Source organism: Acanthochromis polyacanthus, chromosome 18 (genome assembly GCF_021347895.1).
Source record: "Acanthochromis polyacanthus isolate Apoly-LR-REF ecotype Palm Island chromosome 18, KAUST_Apoly_ChrSc, whole genome shotgun sequence".
Lineage (NCBI taxonomy): Eukaryota > Metazoa > Chordata > Actinopteri > Pomacentridae > Acanthochromis > Acanthochromis polyacanthus.
In genome coordinates this window covers 5,609,888-5,628,303 of record NC_067130.1, presented here as the reverse complement: position 1 = coordinate 5,628,303, position 18,416 = coordinate 5,609,888, and the positions used below count along the sequence as shown (strand labels likewise).

General features: G+C 39.0%; 1 protein-coding gene across 1 annotated transcript in view; it reads left to right on the top strand.

The window, feature by feature from the left end:
- abl1 (c-abl oncogene 1, non-receptor tyrosine kinase) overlaps window positions 1–18,416 on the top strand; it is a 37,198-nt gene continuing 18,782 nt past the window's right edge. The window contains exons 1-2 of the mRNA XM_022215482.2: window positions 1–576; window positions 1,719–2,102. Of these exons, the coding sequence (XP_022071174.1) occupies window positions 1,976–2,102 (127 nt within the window). The 5' untranslated portion in view covers window positions 1–576; window positions 1,719–1,975. The remainder of the gene's footprint in view (window positions 577–1,718; window positions 2,103–18,416) is intronic.

Sequence of the window (18,416 nt, the reverse complement as noted above, 5' to 3'; positions counted from 1 at the left end):
CCACATATTTCTGTAAACCACCTTGCGTATGGAAGTATGGCGGCCCTAGCGACACAAGTAGTACTCGGCCAAAGTTTATTGCTCAGATTTTCACGTGAAAGCGATGAATAAGTACGCGAACCGTGGGGTCGGTAACGAAGAGCTCGGCGGCTGTGAACAGAGGAGAGGACTAACGGGGAGAGTCGTGGGCCTCCGACAGGCTGAGTTTCCTCTATTTCTCTTCGCCTCCTTGATTGAAGTGCCTTTTAGTCCGGGTACCACAGGGAAAGAAACTCCGCAAGACGAGAAGAGTGGACACGGAAGTTTGGCGCAAACTGTGACTTTGGAGAGATCAGCTGCACAGTGTTGAGCTGCGGTGACCGGAATGTATTTTGTGTGTTGTTTAAGTGCACTGCTACGAGGTTTAATACCAGCGTGTTGACGGCGAAGCAACGGGAGCCAACTGTTGACTGCTCGGTGTGCAGTTCAGGATCTGGCGCTGCGTACCACCAGCAGACGTTAGTTAGCTTCATGGCTACCTTCAACATTAGCTTGAGGTCGCCTGCTAACAAACAATATAAAAGTTTCTATGACCGCGTAAGTTTACATTCACACTTGTCTTGCTATTTGAGTTTGTAACTTTAGCACAAGTTTGGATTAAGTGGTACAAATCTGTCTATTTCACTTTAGTGCTCGTTACTAATGATTAAATGTTCCTGACTTCTGTAATAACAAATTGCCAACGGACAACAGCGTAAAGGCTAACTATTGCTAATATTTTGTGTGCTGTGAAGTAGCACAAATGGTCAGTTATTAGTTGTCTTAAAGGTGCAGGTTTGTAATATTTTTTGGGATAAAAGAGAATGTAAAAGTGACAGTTCAAGACACTGTTTTCTGAACTGGGCACTTTTGATATGATTTTTTGTGTTTTAACAGAGACAATAGTGTAAAGGCTAATTTCAGCTAATATTTTCTCTCCTATGAAGGGACACAAATGGTTAATTATTCTTTTTCTTAAAGCTGCAGGTTTTAAATATATTTGGGATAAAAGAGAATCGAAAAGTGACTAATTCAAGACACTCTTTCGGAATCTGACGCTTTTGATATGAATTAATTTACTTTATTTTGAAAATAAATAAATTCCTGTCTATAACACAGCAATAATATTAACATCGATCACTTTTTGTAGCTTTTTAGCACAATATAATTTCCTTATAGTTGTGTGTGTATCATGCAGTATACAAAGATTAGAAATATTTGCTTGTCATTTAAAAAGCATTATTTACAGTAATAGGAGTGAATTCAGTTGGAGAGCAGATTTTATACAACAGTAGGAAGTGGTTTAAATACTACAGCAAGCACATACTGTGCCATATACCTTTACTGACAACATACCTGAAGTGGGACAGGTTAAAATCATTCAAGCAAAATACACATAAAATGTGGTATTTGACACTCAAATCTTACAGACAAAATTGCTTAGATTAAGTCTAATGTTTATTGAACTCTCCTTATTCACAAAATCTATAACGGCAAATCTTTTCAACACTTCCTTCAACTCATAAATGTTCTTTTCTATATGCTCCTTTTTCCACTATGTTTTTGTCTGTGTGTGTTTTACCTACTTTGCAAAGTGTAATTGAGTCCCTTTAAAAAAAGTATTATTTCCATTCTAGGAGGGTATTTGGTTTCTTTTTATTGAAATCATCCCTAATTTTTGATTGTTTATTCCCCTCTAGATTCCTGTGAAGTGCAATTTGTTTGTCCTCTGAGACACTCAGGCTTCATTAATGCATGATAAACAGAGACCTACTGGAGTAATACGGTTCTGCATAGGTGACCCGCATTACCCATACTCCAGGAGAGGACAGCCTGAGCCAGGGAAAGGGGATCCTGCCTTCTCCCGATCCCCTCCCTGCCTGGTGGCCAACTGTTGGACGGTGAGCAACTGAGTCCAGTTTGGAGAGTCCCGGCTGCGGCCTGGCACCCTGCCCTTATGGGGCAGCAGCCGGGGAAGTTTGTAGGGGACCAGAGGAGACCCAGTCTGCCGGCCTTCATCAAGGGGGGAAAGCGAGAGTCATCACGCCATGGGAGCCAGCCCTGTAATGTTTTTGTTGTGCACGGTAAGATCAAATGTTTCTGATATGACCTTTGTTTTACCAGTAGTGTTTTCTTCAGTGTTGGGAAAGTGTAGTTTTGTAGCTTTTTTAGCATCACATGTCTTCATTGGCCTTAAATCAAACACTAGAACACCTCTCTTATGTTTTCCCTTGTCTGTGAACCACTTTCTCACCAAAGCACATCGTATATAGTAAAGATGGGTAGACTGGAATAACTAATGCACCCTTAGGGAAAAGTTTGTGGTGTTAAATCTGCAATTATTAGAGATTGGCGACTATTTTGATAGTTGATTATTATTTTGGTCATTGTTTGAGCAGTAATGTCAGACAGTTGATGGTTCCATCTTCCCAGAAAATTTGTTTCTTGTATTTATCTTACTTGATATCCATTTGAATATTTTTGCGTTTGTTGTTTGGACCATGCAAGGCCGCATTAGCTCCAGATTTTGTTCAAAGTTTTTTTTTTCAAGCTTGTGCAAGAGCCAGAATTCAAGATTTGGAAGATGTTACTGTGCATAAATGGAAATCATAATGTACGGATTTTTATCAACTTACTTCTATTTGTGTTATTGAAAAGCAGCTCGCCAGCTGGATAACAGATTTCTGCTTGTGTGTCCAGGAGAACAAATACTGTTGACAGTAAAGCATACAGTAATGCATTTGAACAGCTTCTGATTAAATCAGCCGCAGTTTAATAATGCAGATAGCTCACAAGACCACTATTTGCTTTGAAAACTTGACACGGAGACACCCTAGAGGCGGTTTAATGTACCTGAGGTTGGTCACCTCTTTGGTCGATGGTTCCTCACATAACTAATACACAGTGGGATACCTCTAGTAAAACTACATGACGACTCATTACCAAGTGTTGCTGGCAAGTCTGGTTTTTAATCACAGGTATAACATGCAATAAATTGCAACCGGTTTGGTGTTATGTTGGTTGATTTGGTGTCTGTGCCATAGCAACTGACTATAAGAGCTGAGGAGCACCTGTTTCAGCTGCATTGTTCAAGGGCTCCTGTTTCTATCTGATGAAAAGCTTAATTACTCTCAGTGGGATGTAATAATGAGGTTAATACAAAATCTGTAGCAGTCTTTTTACTGCTGAATCTGCCGTATTAACATTCAGAATGTTTTTGAGCACGCTGACGCACCTATGTATACGTGACCTATCCAAAGCTTGTAATTTTAACAAGTATGGTGCTAAAATAATTCTACACTTGATTGATATTTGCTGACATTATAGTCAATGTTACAGAAGTAACTTTTATGTGATTTGGTGTCACTTTCTCTTCTTTTTCATTCTGGACATGAGTTTTTAGTAATGACACCTCACAAAATGTCATTATCTTTGTAATTATCTTAACTTTTGTTCAGGGATACACTACATAGTTTTTTTGCTGATATGAATATGCTGATACTTTGCAACTCAGTTTCACTAATTGTCAATACCAATATATGAACATAATTTTACTTTTGTTGGTAATTGCAGAGAACATCAAGTCTCTCCTCTAGTGGAAATAACATATTATTATTCCTACTCTTGGCTCATGGCACACTGATAAGTGCAGTTTTTGTCAAATTTAAAGGGCAAAATAAGAGTATATCATCGACTTACATTTAGAACATGCCATATTTATTTTTCAGTCACACTGATGACGGATTGACTTTTTATTGTGGGTGGATGCCGATATTTCTTTCATTGGCTGGTACTTGTGATGGTGTGGATATCATAGAACATCCATCATTTTATTGAATTTAATATCTATTTGATTTAAACATTTACTTATATACTTTTTTTAAAGATGGGAAACCAAGATTTTGAGATGAAAAAAACAGTTCAGAAATTGCTTTCGGTTTGTACATTTCGACTATTGTGAGCACATTAGAAGAACATTTAAACTGCACACACAACCTTTACAACATTTTTCAATAAATGAGTGCTACATCCTTTCTGTATTTCCGGCATTTCATTCTAGTGTCAGACTCATATTGAAAAAAGCAAATAGTTGTATAACACACAGAGGTGGTAGGATACCATTCAGTGATTTGACCCATCTCTACGAGTAAAAGATTTATGAACAACTCACAAAGTCTGGTGCTCAGTCTCCCCAGTGATGTTTGACTATTTATGGCTAATGACAGCAACAAAAAATATATTAAAGACAGCTTTAGTGATCAAATACACATAAAACATAACCCTGTCTCATCCACCAATGATTAAAAAACGCCTATACTATAAAGCGGATTTAGTAGTATGTGCAGAGCTCAGCAGTGCCTCTTCTGTTTGTGCAGGATGTTGTGTAGTGTGTGTTACAAAGTGCTCCATATATATTATCCTGGATGTGGTTATATTAGGACTGCAACTCACAAGTATTTGCAATTTTGACTAATCTGCATATTATTTTCTTAATAATTCCATTGATCATATTTGTACAGTAGTAAAAGATGCTGAACTTACATTTCAGCAAATCTTCAGAACTGAGATGTGGAACCTGAATTAATTGACTGTTTTACTAAAACAGTTATTCAAGTGATTAATTGGCTATTAGAACAGTCAGAATACTTCTCATGCTCTTGGCTGAGTAAGCTCATTTTGCATGAGGAAGGCATTGTCACTGCACCACTAAGAGAGCCTCTTTTTCCTCAGTGCAAAGCTCACATGCTCCTGCCCCACAGTCTCACCGTGCTTTGCAAAGCAGGGACACAGAATTGAAAATATTAGTGTAAATTTCAGTCACTTCCCATATAAAGTAATCTGTTTCTGTTCTTGTTTTTCCCTAGTGCCACCATCAGATGACTTTTTTTAAATGTGGCAGTGCACAGAAAGCAGACTTTTATAGTTTTAAATATAACTCATAAAGAACGGTGGTGACCTCATCTCTTACTGCACTTCTTGTATTAATAGTCAATGGTTTAACGTTTACTAGTTTTGGCGCATGAAAGTACCTTCTTGGTGGTCTCTGTCTTAAGTTACTGTCCAAAGTAGCACAACACAAGGCAGAAGACTTGCACTCTTGCTAAACTTAGTAAATGGTAACTTTCCTCTTGTAGTTTTTATAAATGTTGTCTTTAAGTGGATCATTTCTACATACAATATTTTTATTGTAAAACATCATCATGGTTAACAGAAAATATGTTTATCAATGCTACACAGAAGTTCAGAGAAAACTGAGAGATAAAAGGAATTGTTTTTTTTGTTGTTTTTTTTAGAAAGGTCATTAGCCATTGAGCAGATTTATGCCATGCATCCAGCTAACTGATAAGTTTACCAAATGTGTCTGTAGGGTTGTGATTGCCTTGGCAGCAGTACTTTCCACTGACTCTAAGTCTTGCATAACACAGAGGGAGACAGGACGAGGAAGGTCAGAAAAACAGAATGAAAGCTTTTGCCGGTAAATGGATCAAATTTGGCAAAGGGTCAGTGACACGGGGCATATTTGTTTTTCCTCCCTGCCCCTTTCCTCTTGTGATGTGCAGGGAGATGAGTCACAGTGCACGAGGAGGGCAACATCAACACATGATTTTATGCTTTTTTTTCCCCCTTTTTTTTATTTACTTCCTGGTGAGTCCCAGCTAGTTAAAACTCGGATAGCCAGCACCATGCTGCGTCTCAGCAGGCAGGTTCAGACCTCTGCATGCAGCTGCCTGGGATAGAGACGGAGGCAGTGAGGGGCAAGCAAAGACCTGTCTCTGTTCTTGGCACCTCTGTGTACTGTACAGTGGATAGGTATGATCTCACTGGTTAGCTAGCACAGATTGTAAGGACTGAGTGGGGCGGTGAATTTCCTGGAACTATAACTCCGACTGCAGTTTCAGCCGCTTTCTCTGTGTGTGGTTCAGATAACTGAGTATGCTCTTAAGTTAACAATGCAACTTGATAGATAATGGAATAAATGACAAGCTGCAGTAAGTTACCAGGCCTGTTTAGAAAAACAGGTCTGAGCACGACGGATGCAGTCGATCGCTTCTTTCCAGTCTCATTTTTTGTTGTGTAGTGTGATTATGTGTAGATACAGAAATACGTCCTTGAGATGTGTGATCAGCTGCTGGGCCAATAACATCTATTCAGAATTCACATCAGTTTTACAGTTTAGTAGCCATCCTTTATTGTTATTAATCTGAATGCTTGTAATCTTTAACACAGCTTGTCATTGCTACACGTATCCCATTTTAAATATAATGTGCCCACGTTTGGCATCAGTGTAAGCTTTATTTTAGTTGGAGATAGTTTGGACTGTTGCATGGAACAACGCTGCAAGTTTGACTGTCTGCAGCATTTGTATTTGCTGTGTATAAAGTAGAATTTAGCATTTAATGAAGGAATAATGTGCCTTTCTTTGGTTTGCCTGCCATTCTGCCATTTCCTAAAAGGGTTGACAGAGGAAATAGGACATCTGAGAAAGATTTGGAGGCTGGAGAGTTTAAAGAAAATGGAATCTGCTTTTTTTTTTTTAAGGCTCATGACAATACTATCTGACAATTCTTGAATAATTGCAGGGCTCTCATTTTGAAGGTTGAAAAAAAGAAGGGAAAGGGGCATTTGCCCCCTGGTGGTTACATTCATTTACAGGGTTTTATCAGAGTGCATTGCAGCTGTGACCTAGATACTATTCTCATTCAAAATCATATATTTAAAATTTCTGTGTTCACATGAAGCTTTTCTGTATAAAACCGGCTGAGCATCATGTGAAATTTCCCATAGTGATCATGGCAGCACAATAGAATTACAGCTCAGTTATTCACTGTTACTTTTTGGGTGTATTGAGTTTTACCTTGTGTATATCTTAGTAAGTGTTCCAAAAGCTCGCTATGACGCAAAGATATAGCACCGTGACAAAAAGACATGATGGCATTAGTTTACCTTTGCGTGGGCAGATACTCATACAAATGCAGTGCAGTCTAAAGTCATCCAGCTGAGTGTGCAGCCATAAATGTTATCTCTAGTAACTCCCATCAACAGACAGCACACCTAGCTGTTAGTCCATTACAGATTTGACAACATATCAAAATATTTACCAGCTGTGATAGTGAAGCTGGTATTGTTTTCACCTTGCGTGTGTTTCTGACTCATTATGCTACAATACGTTCCCAGAGACACTCACCATAGCTGAAACTACCCACAACAGTGGAAAGATTTCTGTCAGTGGGATGACTTCATAACTTTGTAGGTTTCTAGTTGAGATAAAAATGAAGGCCAGGTTTAAAGATGGGTGTGGTCCAATTCTTGACTACTGAGCACTCCTGTCATAATGTTATAATGACTGCGTTATTAAATTGATGTGTGTCATGACATTGCAAGATGGCCGCTAGTATCTTCAGACAGTTCTTACGTAGGCAGTCAGGGTTGGCTGGGAAGCGATTTACTTGTGATTGACACTCCAAGTAGGAAAAAGTACAAACTATAGATTCTTTTAAATAATGAATGGGCTGCCATATATGAATTTATTATGCTTTGTTTTAAACATGAACACACCATAGACTTCTAACTGGGGATGTTAATAATTATTTGTTAGTTGATCAATTGCTGTTAATAATTTAACTTAAGAATCTGTTTAATGAAAAGGCAGAGGGTGACGAACATGTGTTCTAGATTAGCTGTACTACCTATGTGTTCCATCAGGTGGAACCTATTATTCTTTGATGCTGTGGGAAGGTGGTCACTCGAACTACGCACAGTTTATGTTGGCAAGAAAAGATTGTGGGGATTTAACTATGAAAGGGCCACCATGAAAAAGTCCCCTGTGAAGGTTAATGCCTACTGGCCAGGGAACTCCTTTTGTAGATGAGCTGAAGTGTGCTAAAGCACTGTGGCCTTGTTGTTGATAATCTCTGCCATTAGGGTTCATTTTGTGTTATTGAGTAATCTATTAGTGATTGATGAGGTACCAGTTATCAGTTAAGAAATGTATTAAAAAATTGCACGCCTACTTATAATATCAATTCAAAGATCAATTGCATCTTTTACTGCACAGTTCTTGTCGCATGGAAAACTACACCATAGACTCTGGTAATCGTTGCACATCATATGTCACAGGTATCCCAACTGTGCAAATGTGTGATGTGCAAGTGGGACATTTTGTCACAGTTAATTAAACAGTACTGTACAAAGCCATTGCGTTTTTGACACATTTTAGTAGCGGAACTTAAACATTTAATTGGTGCAGATTTTCAAGAGAGTCCTTTTTAACGCTGTGTTTGTTCAGTCATTTTGTTTAAGAGAATGTGTCTTCGTAGGAACTTTAACCTATTAGCTGTAATTCCCTCAAACCAGTGGAAAACAACAACAGCTGGAAGCTGTATAAGGGTTTTATAGATGACAGATTTGGCAAGTGGTTAGCTACTGCCCTTGTCTCCAGATTAAACGAACAGCCAACTTTCATGTGCAGGCAACAAGAAGAGAACAATGCCAACCTATGGTCACCAGCCAGACGAGTTGGTTTACAGAAAATGGAAGGACCTCTGGCATGTTACTACTTGCTTGGATAGATTTCAGTATGGGCACAACAGGGCTTTTCTTCTGAACTTAACCCTGCACTTTTCCCCTGTTTGATGCCTGCAGGCTAGCCTGGCAAAACTTCAAGTATGTCCATGGCACAATAAATTGTGGGGACTGAGGAAGATAACGCCCCACTTGTTCATTGTCTTCATTAGATGATTTCTGCACAGGGTCAGTGGATGCTGAAGCAACATGCACAGGGTGGAAAACAGGAAAACACAGTACATTGGTTGACATAGATACAAACTAATCTATGTGCAAACAAACAACCGTTTCATTTGCATGTCTGTGAAGGAGAATTAAATGAAAAACCATTAAATATGTGAACATGAAGACCTGGCACAGATAAAATAGGTTTGAATATAAGAACAAGACTTCATTCTCCTTCTCCTTTGCAAATTATGCATGATATCTGGAGCTTGGAACAAGTTATTAGTGTCAGCAGTGAAAATACTACAGTAGTTCTGTCATGTCAGACATTCCAGGAAGTACAAATGATGTTAGGATTGGGCAGTTCATTATGACTAAAGGATGTAGTACTTACAGTAGTACATATTTAATAGCGATATGTAGTGCAGGTATCCATAATTCAATTCTTCCTTGTCAAAAATTACATTTCAGATATTTACAAAGTCATTCTTTCATGGACGAACTACCTCCCTATACACATTTGTGTGTATAGGATTTTCCTTTGTAAATATCTACACATCAGCTGCAGAGTGAATCAGAATGTCTGCAGCTGAATTACACCTAGTTATCCAAAGTAGTTTAAATAAATCCACTGGACTTTAAGTTCCTTGAAAAGTTCCTTTTCAAGGAACTTTCTTAAAGTCCGGTGGATTTATTTAAACTATTTTGGATAACCATGACCTGGATGAATGAGAACCTACACAGACATTACACCTAGTTGTAAGTCCTGTTTTAAATATCTGCTGTTTAATTATAACTGGTCATCATTGTAATTTAAGATGTCTTTATTGTCCCTTCTGGATATGTTTAAATAAGTGTTAGCTGGTCAGAGTGATGCTATAGATATCTAGTAACACACTACAGAAAATGCAACTGTAAATTCATGTGACAAGCTGTTGTACTGCCACATTCGAACAACTTTCTAGTTCATTTCAATATAATTCTCTAATAAAAAAATGCTCGTTATCCACAACATCCTTGCTGATGAACTCATTCTATTTCACATTTTTCTTCTAATGATCTTACCCACCACAGCAACCACCATTACCTATGCTAACAGCTGTTCAAATGCTTTGCAGGACCCACATCCAATGGGAAGCCTCATATGAGCAGTGTCATGCACAACAATTTGGACTAGTCATAATGATGTTTGAATGACATCATTATGACACATTCTGCAAAACTCTCAACTAACGGGATTCTTCTCTTATCTAATCTGTCCACTACCCAACCTTGATTGTAGTTGACTGTGGTTGATGTTTGAGAGATCTCCAACTGTTATTTTGACTGGTCAAAACATAAGAGTCGTTAAAGATACCATGATTATAAACTATGACTAGTTTCAGTGTAACAGTGGCTATTAATGGCTTATCAGCAGCATTCAGTAACCTGGATATTCAAGTCAACGTTTTATCTGTTGATATTTGTTGATCTACTACATAGGTTTTGACAATACGAGTAAAAACAATGTTCATTTTAACTGATGCATGGTAATTTACTTTGATGTTGTATTGCTGTATTTGGGTAGAGGGTACACAGTCTGACCCCCCTCCTCTAGTGACGTCAATTGATTTCTCTCTGTGTGTGTGTGTGTGTGTGTGTTTGTGTGTTTCCTGCAGCAGCTGTGTTCAGTGTGTGCGCAGTAAGTGAATCCATTTCTCTTTTAGTCAGTAACTGGCTCTTTTTTGGCTGGAACTCGAGGAATCTATACAGTCTAGACACCAAATCTCCTCCCGTGATCCCTGTGGGTCCTGAAGATGGGAGGAGGGGGTCTGTGTGTGTGTGTGTGTGTGTATACACCCACATACATACCCACGTTGCAGGCGCCTCGTAGTAATGCTCATTCAGGCCAGCTGTTAGGCCCCTGGTGCCTTGTCCCTTACCCTGGCTGGCCATGTTTCCACTCTAGTGAACACACATACACACACACATTCTGCAAAACTCTCAACTAAATGGACTTCTCTCTCTCTAATCTGTTTACTTCCCAACCTTGATTGTGGTTGAATGGTTTTTTGCGATGGAAGTTTATCTAGTGGTAATGCCATATTACTGCGTCTATGAATGTGTGTCTGTGAATGTGTGTGTCTGAATGTGTGTGTGTGTGTGTGTGTGTGTGTGTGGCGCACATTTGTCCCTTGCCGGATGACACATTGCTGATTAGTAAGTGTTTTCCCCTCTCATCAAGTCTTGACCACCTGGAAAAGACTCCACTTTATTGCCATGCTAGCCAGTGACTTGCCAAAACAGCTGTGTGTATAAATCAGGGTAGTCAAGATCGTCTTTGCTTCAGAGGCTCCCTACTTTTAACTCTTGCAATCAAAGTCAGAGAGGACATGAATGGTAATCGTGCTGCTTTAAAGTGGTAAAAGTATGACAAATGTACAGTATTTGATTGTGAGCATGTTTCCATTTTCTACTGACTGTCAGCATGATAGATTTATTTCCAAGTTAAATTTGATGACGTGGGAGGAGAGTAAGTTTGGGATGAACATGTAATATATTTGCTAGATGTCTTAGAATATTTTCTTGGTAGTATGTAACAGTGATTTATCCTGTCATAATAGAAGGAAGTACAGGTGTTACTAATAGTATTAATGATGGCCGTTTTCTCTCAGGTGTCCCATTAATCCATGGCAGTGTCACTGGAATCAACAAAGGTTTAATGTAATTCAGCCATGATTAATTTTAGTATTTTTACCTGCACTCCCCCTGCTGTAAAATATCAAAATGTTGTCCTCGAATAAAAGGCCTATTGTGTAAGAGTGTTATCTGATCGGTATGACTATATCATTAATGGGTTCTTGCCAAGGCCTCTTCACTCTCCGCCTCCTGAGCCAGTCTACTCTGTTTCCAAGGGAATCGCATATGTTTGTGTGTGATCTGTTGCACCAGAGGTGTGTTGAGTAATATTGCCTATTTTGCACAGAGAAAAAGAGAGAGTTGAACATAGGGCAAGCCACAGCAGTGGAGTGAAGAATGTGACCTCTTGTGCATTCCTCTATCAAATAACTGGTGCAATCCCCCTCCCTCCCTCTTTTCTTTCTTTCTTTCTTTCTTTCTTTCTTTCTTTCTTTCTTTCTTTCTTTCTTTTGCTTTCAAGTTCTTTCATTGCTGGATTTCACATTGCATATAATTTTTTTATAGACAGAGAACAAAAGGAAAAGCAAACAATGGACTTAGTAAAAAAAATCAACAGTATATAATTGAGCGCACATCAAAAATCACAATCTATGACTGTAAATAGAACACAAGCAGCAAACATTGACAAATGTATATCATTTACAGTTATGTGATTACCTTGCAATAAGTTTATTTCTTAATGGCTGCCACGAACTGCCATCTCCCACCATTTCTGTCTTGTAAGACAAGGCCATTCTGTTCTTTCTGTATGTTGTAGACGTTTGATATGTTCCTATCACAGCTTTCGAGCTGCAATTATGTTTTGTTTTACAAAAAATTAAAGTTGATGAGCATGAAACACAGCTGGGCTTGTCTGCGACTTGAAGATAACATGCTGAGGAGACTTGATGGGGTGATCCAAGAGTGTTTAAGTAATGCTTTAGTGAAAATGTCTTTTGGAGCTCTGCCAAACTATCATGAATATTTAATAACATAAGCCGAGTCCATGTAATGTCTCCCTAACATGATACAGACATTCAGTTACAGCTGCTGGACCAGAATAGGTTGCTACGACATAAAGATATGAGCAACTACTGCCTTAAATTTTCAAATTAAGTGAAAATTATCATCTCACAGCTGTTCTGTGTGATCTTCCATTATTAAAGCTTTCAGTTGAAATGTTATGTTCAGCATCAATCCTGTTTTTTTATATAAAATCAGGAGCTGTGATGTACAGAAATACTCATCTTCCACACGGAAACGCATGAGGCTTTTTATACAGTTGCACCTTTGTTTTGATTGTTCTCACTTAAGTACTTGGCAAATACAGATGCGTTTATTTACACTTGTTCAGAAAAAAATCTGATTTAACAACTTGAGTTATGTAATTTTTTTGGAAGCATTAACAGATAACAAAATTCAGATTCCCGTCTCAATCATACAGTATTTTACATTCTCAGACCAGAAATCCGTCTGTTTAAAGGCTACTGTAATGGAGTTAATTTGTAGAAACAAGATCCCAAATGCAAACAAAGGAAGAAAAAGATCACAAAGGCTTAAACCGAAGCTTAAATCAAAGCTTTTTCCGTATACTTAGGGTACGCAGTCCTTTCCACAGAACAATTGAAAGTGTATCCAAGTCAGTTTTGGACAAACAGTTCTGTTGAGTCTGTGGAGTCACTGACTCTTACTGGGTTTTTTTTGTTTGATTTCATTTCAGCATCTGAAACACTTTATAAATAAATAAATGTGCTTGTGATTGTCCTATTGCTGACAAGAAAATAATTATTTACTGAAATTTCTTTGCGTTTCAAGAAAGCTTCTGTAGCTATGTTAGCGTTTCTTTGCTGAAATTTTGCTCAAGCTTTTTTTTTGGGAGGGGGTCTTATGTTGGTATCACAGTTTTCCCGATCACCAAGCAACATGTGTGATCTTTTTGTTCACTTTGCAAGTCATCGCCCCCTTGCACATATATAGATAGGACATGCAGCACTCGCTCACGTGCTTACAGAGAACCTCCAAGTTGAGTTAGGAATGCAGTATGGAAGCATGTCGCCACCTGGTTCCACGCACACAGAAAAACAGCCCCGTTCCCCACTCCATGCCCAAGCAGGCAGCACCAGACACAGCTGTTGTTTTCTCTGCTGACAACCTGTTACCTAGGATGTCAGCTTTGTCTTTCTGTAGAAAATGCATTCATTTTCAGAATCCCTCTGTCCCCTAGCAGACCACAGTGTCAAGTCTGATATAAGGGCAAGATTTGACATGGGGCATCTCTTTTTCTTTTCCTTTCAGAGTGTCTTTAAACATGGCTGATGTTCCTCTACTTGTCTGTTGATTTTTTTTTTCTCTTATGGTTAGAATTCTGTCTTTAAAGACATTTTTCAAATGTATTTTTTATAGAGTTGGAAAAAGTAAAATCCTGTTCACCAAGGCATTGTCTGGCCAGTTTCATTATTGTCTGGTTTGTTTTTTTTCCCTCACCAGTCCAATTTATACAGCACTGGTATGCTGTTCTGTCCCTTTGTGTTGCATTAAGCTCCTCTTCTTAGCGCTATATGAGGATAAGAGGGGGCCTGCAATGCTTGCTGCATCTGGATCCACTTAGACACTAAGAAGAGCCCAAGCAGTTCCACTGCTGCAGCTTGAAAGTCTCATAGCCAGAGTCGCTCTCCTGTGTATCTGTTGCTGTTTTTACTCCAGTGGGCATTCAGACAAATGGGGTCTTTCCTCAGGCATTTAGATAATGTCTCCTAGTTGATAGCAGAAAACCAGTGTACAAAGACTGACTTTGGTCTGTCCTGGTTACTGTACTGTGTACTGTGTCTGCTTTTATCATTGTTTTCTCTTTTTGCGATTTTGAACCATGAAGTCAAATCCAATACTTTTACTGCTTTCTATTCTAAAACTTTCTATTTCAATTGCTATAGCATTGCAAACCTCATAATCATACATGCAACCTTTCTATGCAGCTTTCTCTTTCTCTCCTGAAAGAGCTTGGCTTTCTTAGTCTGCACTCTCATAAAACAATGGAATATAAAAAGTTGTGCTTTAATGCCAGCACTCTGTTTCAAATTCAGAAGTTCAGCTAAATTCTGAAAAAGACTGGATTTACTCTGTCTCTCCTCCACACATGTACTGATAGGTTGCTTATTCTGAGCAGAGCTAATTTATCTGGCCTCTCTTCTGCCCTTTTAATTTTTACAGACCTTTTCAACACAGATGATTAGCACAGCATTTTATTACTTGACAAGTGATGAATGGCTGTGTATATTCGACCTGCCTGTCTGTTTGCTCAAAGTATGAAATTTAAACTCTGGGCTAGCATCCATACATTTCAATTCTCTAAGGGTTTGCTCATTTCTGGCGCTCATGCATGGTTTGCATATTTCTGGCGCATGATGGACCTGTCACAACGTTCTGTCATGTGGAGAAATGAGCAACGGTTCTGCTTAGTCACCTGGTTTGTGTTGCCCTATTTTGTGTCTGTCATCATGATAAAATGGTTCCTCCGCTCCTTTTCCAATAGGCCGGCTGGGTTTAACTCCCTGCCTCAGCTCAGCATGCCGGCAGCCTGGTCTGTCTGTGTTGAAGACTTGTGTAAAGCTGAGCACTTAGCGTATTCTCTGTGGGTCACCTCAAATAGGAAGGGTTTAGGCTAAAGAGATATTGATTGTGTGAGAGCAGATGCACATAAATAGAATTTCATCGTCAATTTTGTTTAATGACCTCTGGGCCAGTTTATGGCAGGAAAACAACTTTCAAAAAGCCCAGAGAGAATCGACATAAGGATGCTTGTCTTGTTCTTTGTGTCCATTTGTTGACAGCAGCTTTTAGGAAAATCTATTTATCTGCTTCTAAGTTTGTCTGTTGGTTTCACTGTTGCCAGCATTGGTGACATATTAGCACCACAGACTGATGCTGAAACTTTAACATTGAACTAGAGCAGTGACCTTTTTCTTCTCAAGTGTCCATTCTCCCTGTGGACAACACTGAGTGGAGAATTATGTGGAACTCTAAACCTCTTAACCTCATCTGCTGGTCTACACGCCTCAGACACTCTGTCTGCATTCTCAAGAGGACCCTGAGTAAACAGCCACATGTGCGCACACACACCCATATGTTACATATATGATACCTGGTCTGATATATAAGTACACTTGACAGTTACAGATTGATATGATTGCTCAGTTGGGCAATGAATTGATGAGCCATGTGCAGTGCAAAATCATTATTAGGAATCTGCACTGCTTTGTGGCACTCCCTGTTTCCCACCCTTTTTTTCCTACTTCGTAATTAGGAAACTTACTTGGTTTAATAACACTTGTTCCATAGCTTAGATGGATGAGGATTTATGCCATGTGTTGGCTGGCTTGCATTTCTAACATTGTTAGACAGTGCGATTATGTTTGTGTGTGTGTGTGTGCTCTCAGGCGTGAAGTGGGCATGACAGAGAGCTAGCAGTCCTCAAACAGATCTTCTTACCAACTCCTAATTTTCTCTTCTCATGAGCATCAGCATGACCAGTTTTAAATATCGTACATGTTAGTGGTCTACCTCTGCCTTCGCTGCCTTACCACATATCATCGTATAAAAAATGTTTATAGCAGATGTCAGTATCAGATAATCTTGTAATAGCCTGAATTGTCGAGTTGCATTCCTGCTCGGTGCATATGGGTAAAAGAGCAATGGAAAATCAGTGCCCAGTCTATAATTAGTGAAAATAGTAAGGATTTGAAATGTATTATATGGATCATGTCAACAGTAAGATTTGCAAATGTATAGTATGAGTTTATTCTCTACTTAAAATTTGCAGAAAATAATCAGGAAAGCAGGAGGGGGGGGTACATGAGAGACAAAAGGCCAAAAGCCCTCTCGTTGGTGGATGTACGTCAGCTAACTGTTAACATACTAGGTCCGGATTATAAAACGCAAGTGAGTGATTCTCCTATGAGCTCACTTCCAAACAATGTGCTTCATGTTTCTCCATCTGCAACCTTTTTTCCTCTTTCCTCCTCCATTTTTATAGCCCCTCTTCTCTTCCCTTCATCCTCTCATCTTGCCCGACACTTTGTGACTGCGGTAAGTTAATGGGCCTTTCTCAGAGTTTGAGGAAGCCTGCATTTCTTCCTAATTGGTGTTTGGGGTGGTGCATGAGAGGAACACAAATGTTTGCCATACCAGCACTGCAGCAATGGTATAGAGCCTGGTGCCATGTGACTGTGGATGTTCAGGGTATTGAGGTCATTACTAACAAAGCCAGTCTGACTGATGCATGTTGAAGGATTCATATAATTGCTAATGAGAATTGTCGAAGCTGTTATGGATGTGTAATGATAGGCCTGTCCATGTCAGTGCTGCGGCGTTTGTGTATTTATTTTCTTTATGCTTTCAGTCATCTGTGATTTTGAGTTGGTTGGATTACTCTCAGTTTGAAATGAAAAGCCTGATCTGGATTTCTTTTAAAATCCCACAAATTTTTCCCTCTAGCTGTCAGAACTTGTGTCATTATTGCAAGGATACACAAATACTTTAGATTTTCATGCTTTGAATATTTACAACACCTAATCCAGACAGAAGATTGTTGGCAATAAGAAGAGCTCTCTTCTTTGATAAATCAATTAGCATGTACATTTGATTTTATTATTTAATGTTATTTTGTCACTCATAGCTTGTTGTCAATGCATCATCTAGTGACAGCTATTTACATTTTCATAATGCCCCCGTGTATGATGACAATAAAGCTGTTCTAGTCTATTCTAACTCAATTTCTCAATGCTGTTTTTTTATACATACTTATGTAATAGTCCTTGTGCATTCCTGTACTTGTTACTGAGCATCTGCACATTATCTGAGCTGTTGATCAAATTTTCATCATGACCAAGTGCAAACTTGTTCATAGACCGAAACAATAGTGGCTTACATTGCACAGTGTACTGTGAAACACTTATGTCACTCAGAGTTGTTTAGAAATCTCCATGCAGTTTAAAATACAGTCAAGTAAAGGTTCAACCTTCAGTGCTGCTGAGATTTGAGGATTTTTATTCATTTCAAATGGGACTGTGTTTATCATGTTGACAAGAGTCCATTAGAATGCCTCTATATTGTATTCATGTCCTCAATACTGGAAATTTTCGGAAAACTTCAAGGTCACAAGTTGTGACACGTTTTATTATCCCCCGCCTCCACGAAGTGGAAAAGGGGTATATAGGTTTGGCGTCCGTCCGTCCGTCCGTCCGACATGAAGGGGACAGCTTTTCTTGGAAACTATTACAGCTAGGATTACGAAATTTAGTGTGTAGCTTCACACCATGGACACCTTGATCAAGTTCGAAAATGAGACCTGTGCGATGATATTTAACAGAGTTATGGCCCTTGATCACTATTTTGGATATAGACTCATAGACATCACATGTGGCGGGGATATTGATGACCATGTCGTTTTGTTTGTTTATGTGTCCAGCAATTATGAATGATGTGCAGCTATTTTTTCAGTGGCTTGTAACAGATTTTAATTTCTTAATGTCTGAGGCAACTGTTGATATTCCTAATGGCTTAGTCTTTCCGTTATGTGCTTGCATTTCGTACGTTACAATACCAACCTATTGACGTGCTTAAAGGTTATCATAAGTGGCTTCTCGGTGCTGATGAAACATCCATATTACCATTGCCTAGCAGAAGTGTTCTTATGACTTGCGGATGGTGTCACCATGTGAACGTTCATTTACATGCATTCCTATGTCGTAATTACGAGCCTACAATTTCCATTTGAAGGCAGTGTTAGTTACATGTGCTACAAATGTGCCACTTGTACTTTGCTTTGCTTTCACTCTTCTGTCCAATTCATTCCAAACCAGCTCCATGAGGTTTAACTCTAGCGACTGTGCTGCCACTCCATGTTTTCAAGCCTACCATCTTGTTTTTTTTCCTAAGGTAGTTCTGGCATAGCTTGGACTTATGTTTTGGGTCATTATCTTGCTGTAGGATGAATCCCTGACCAACTAGGAACA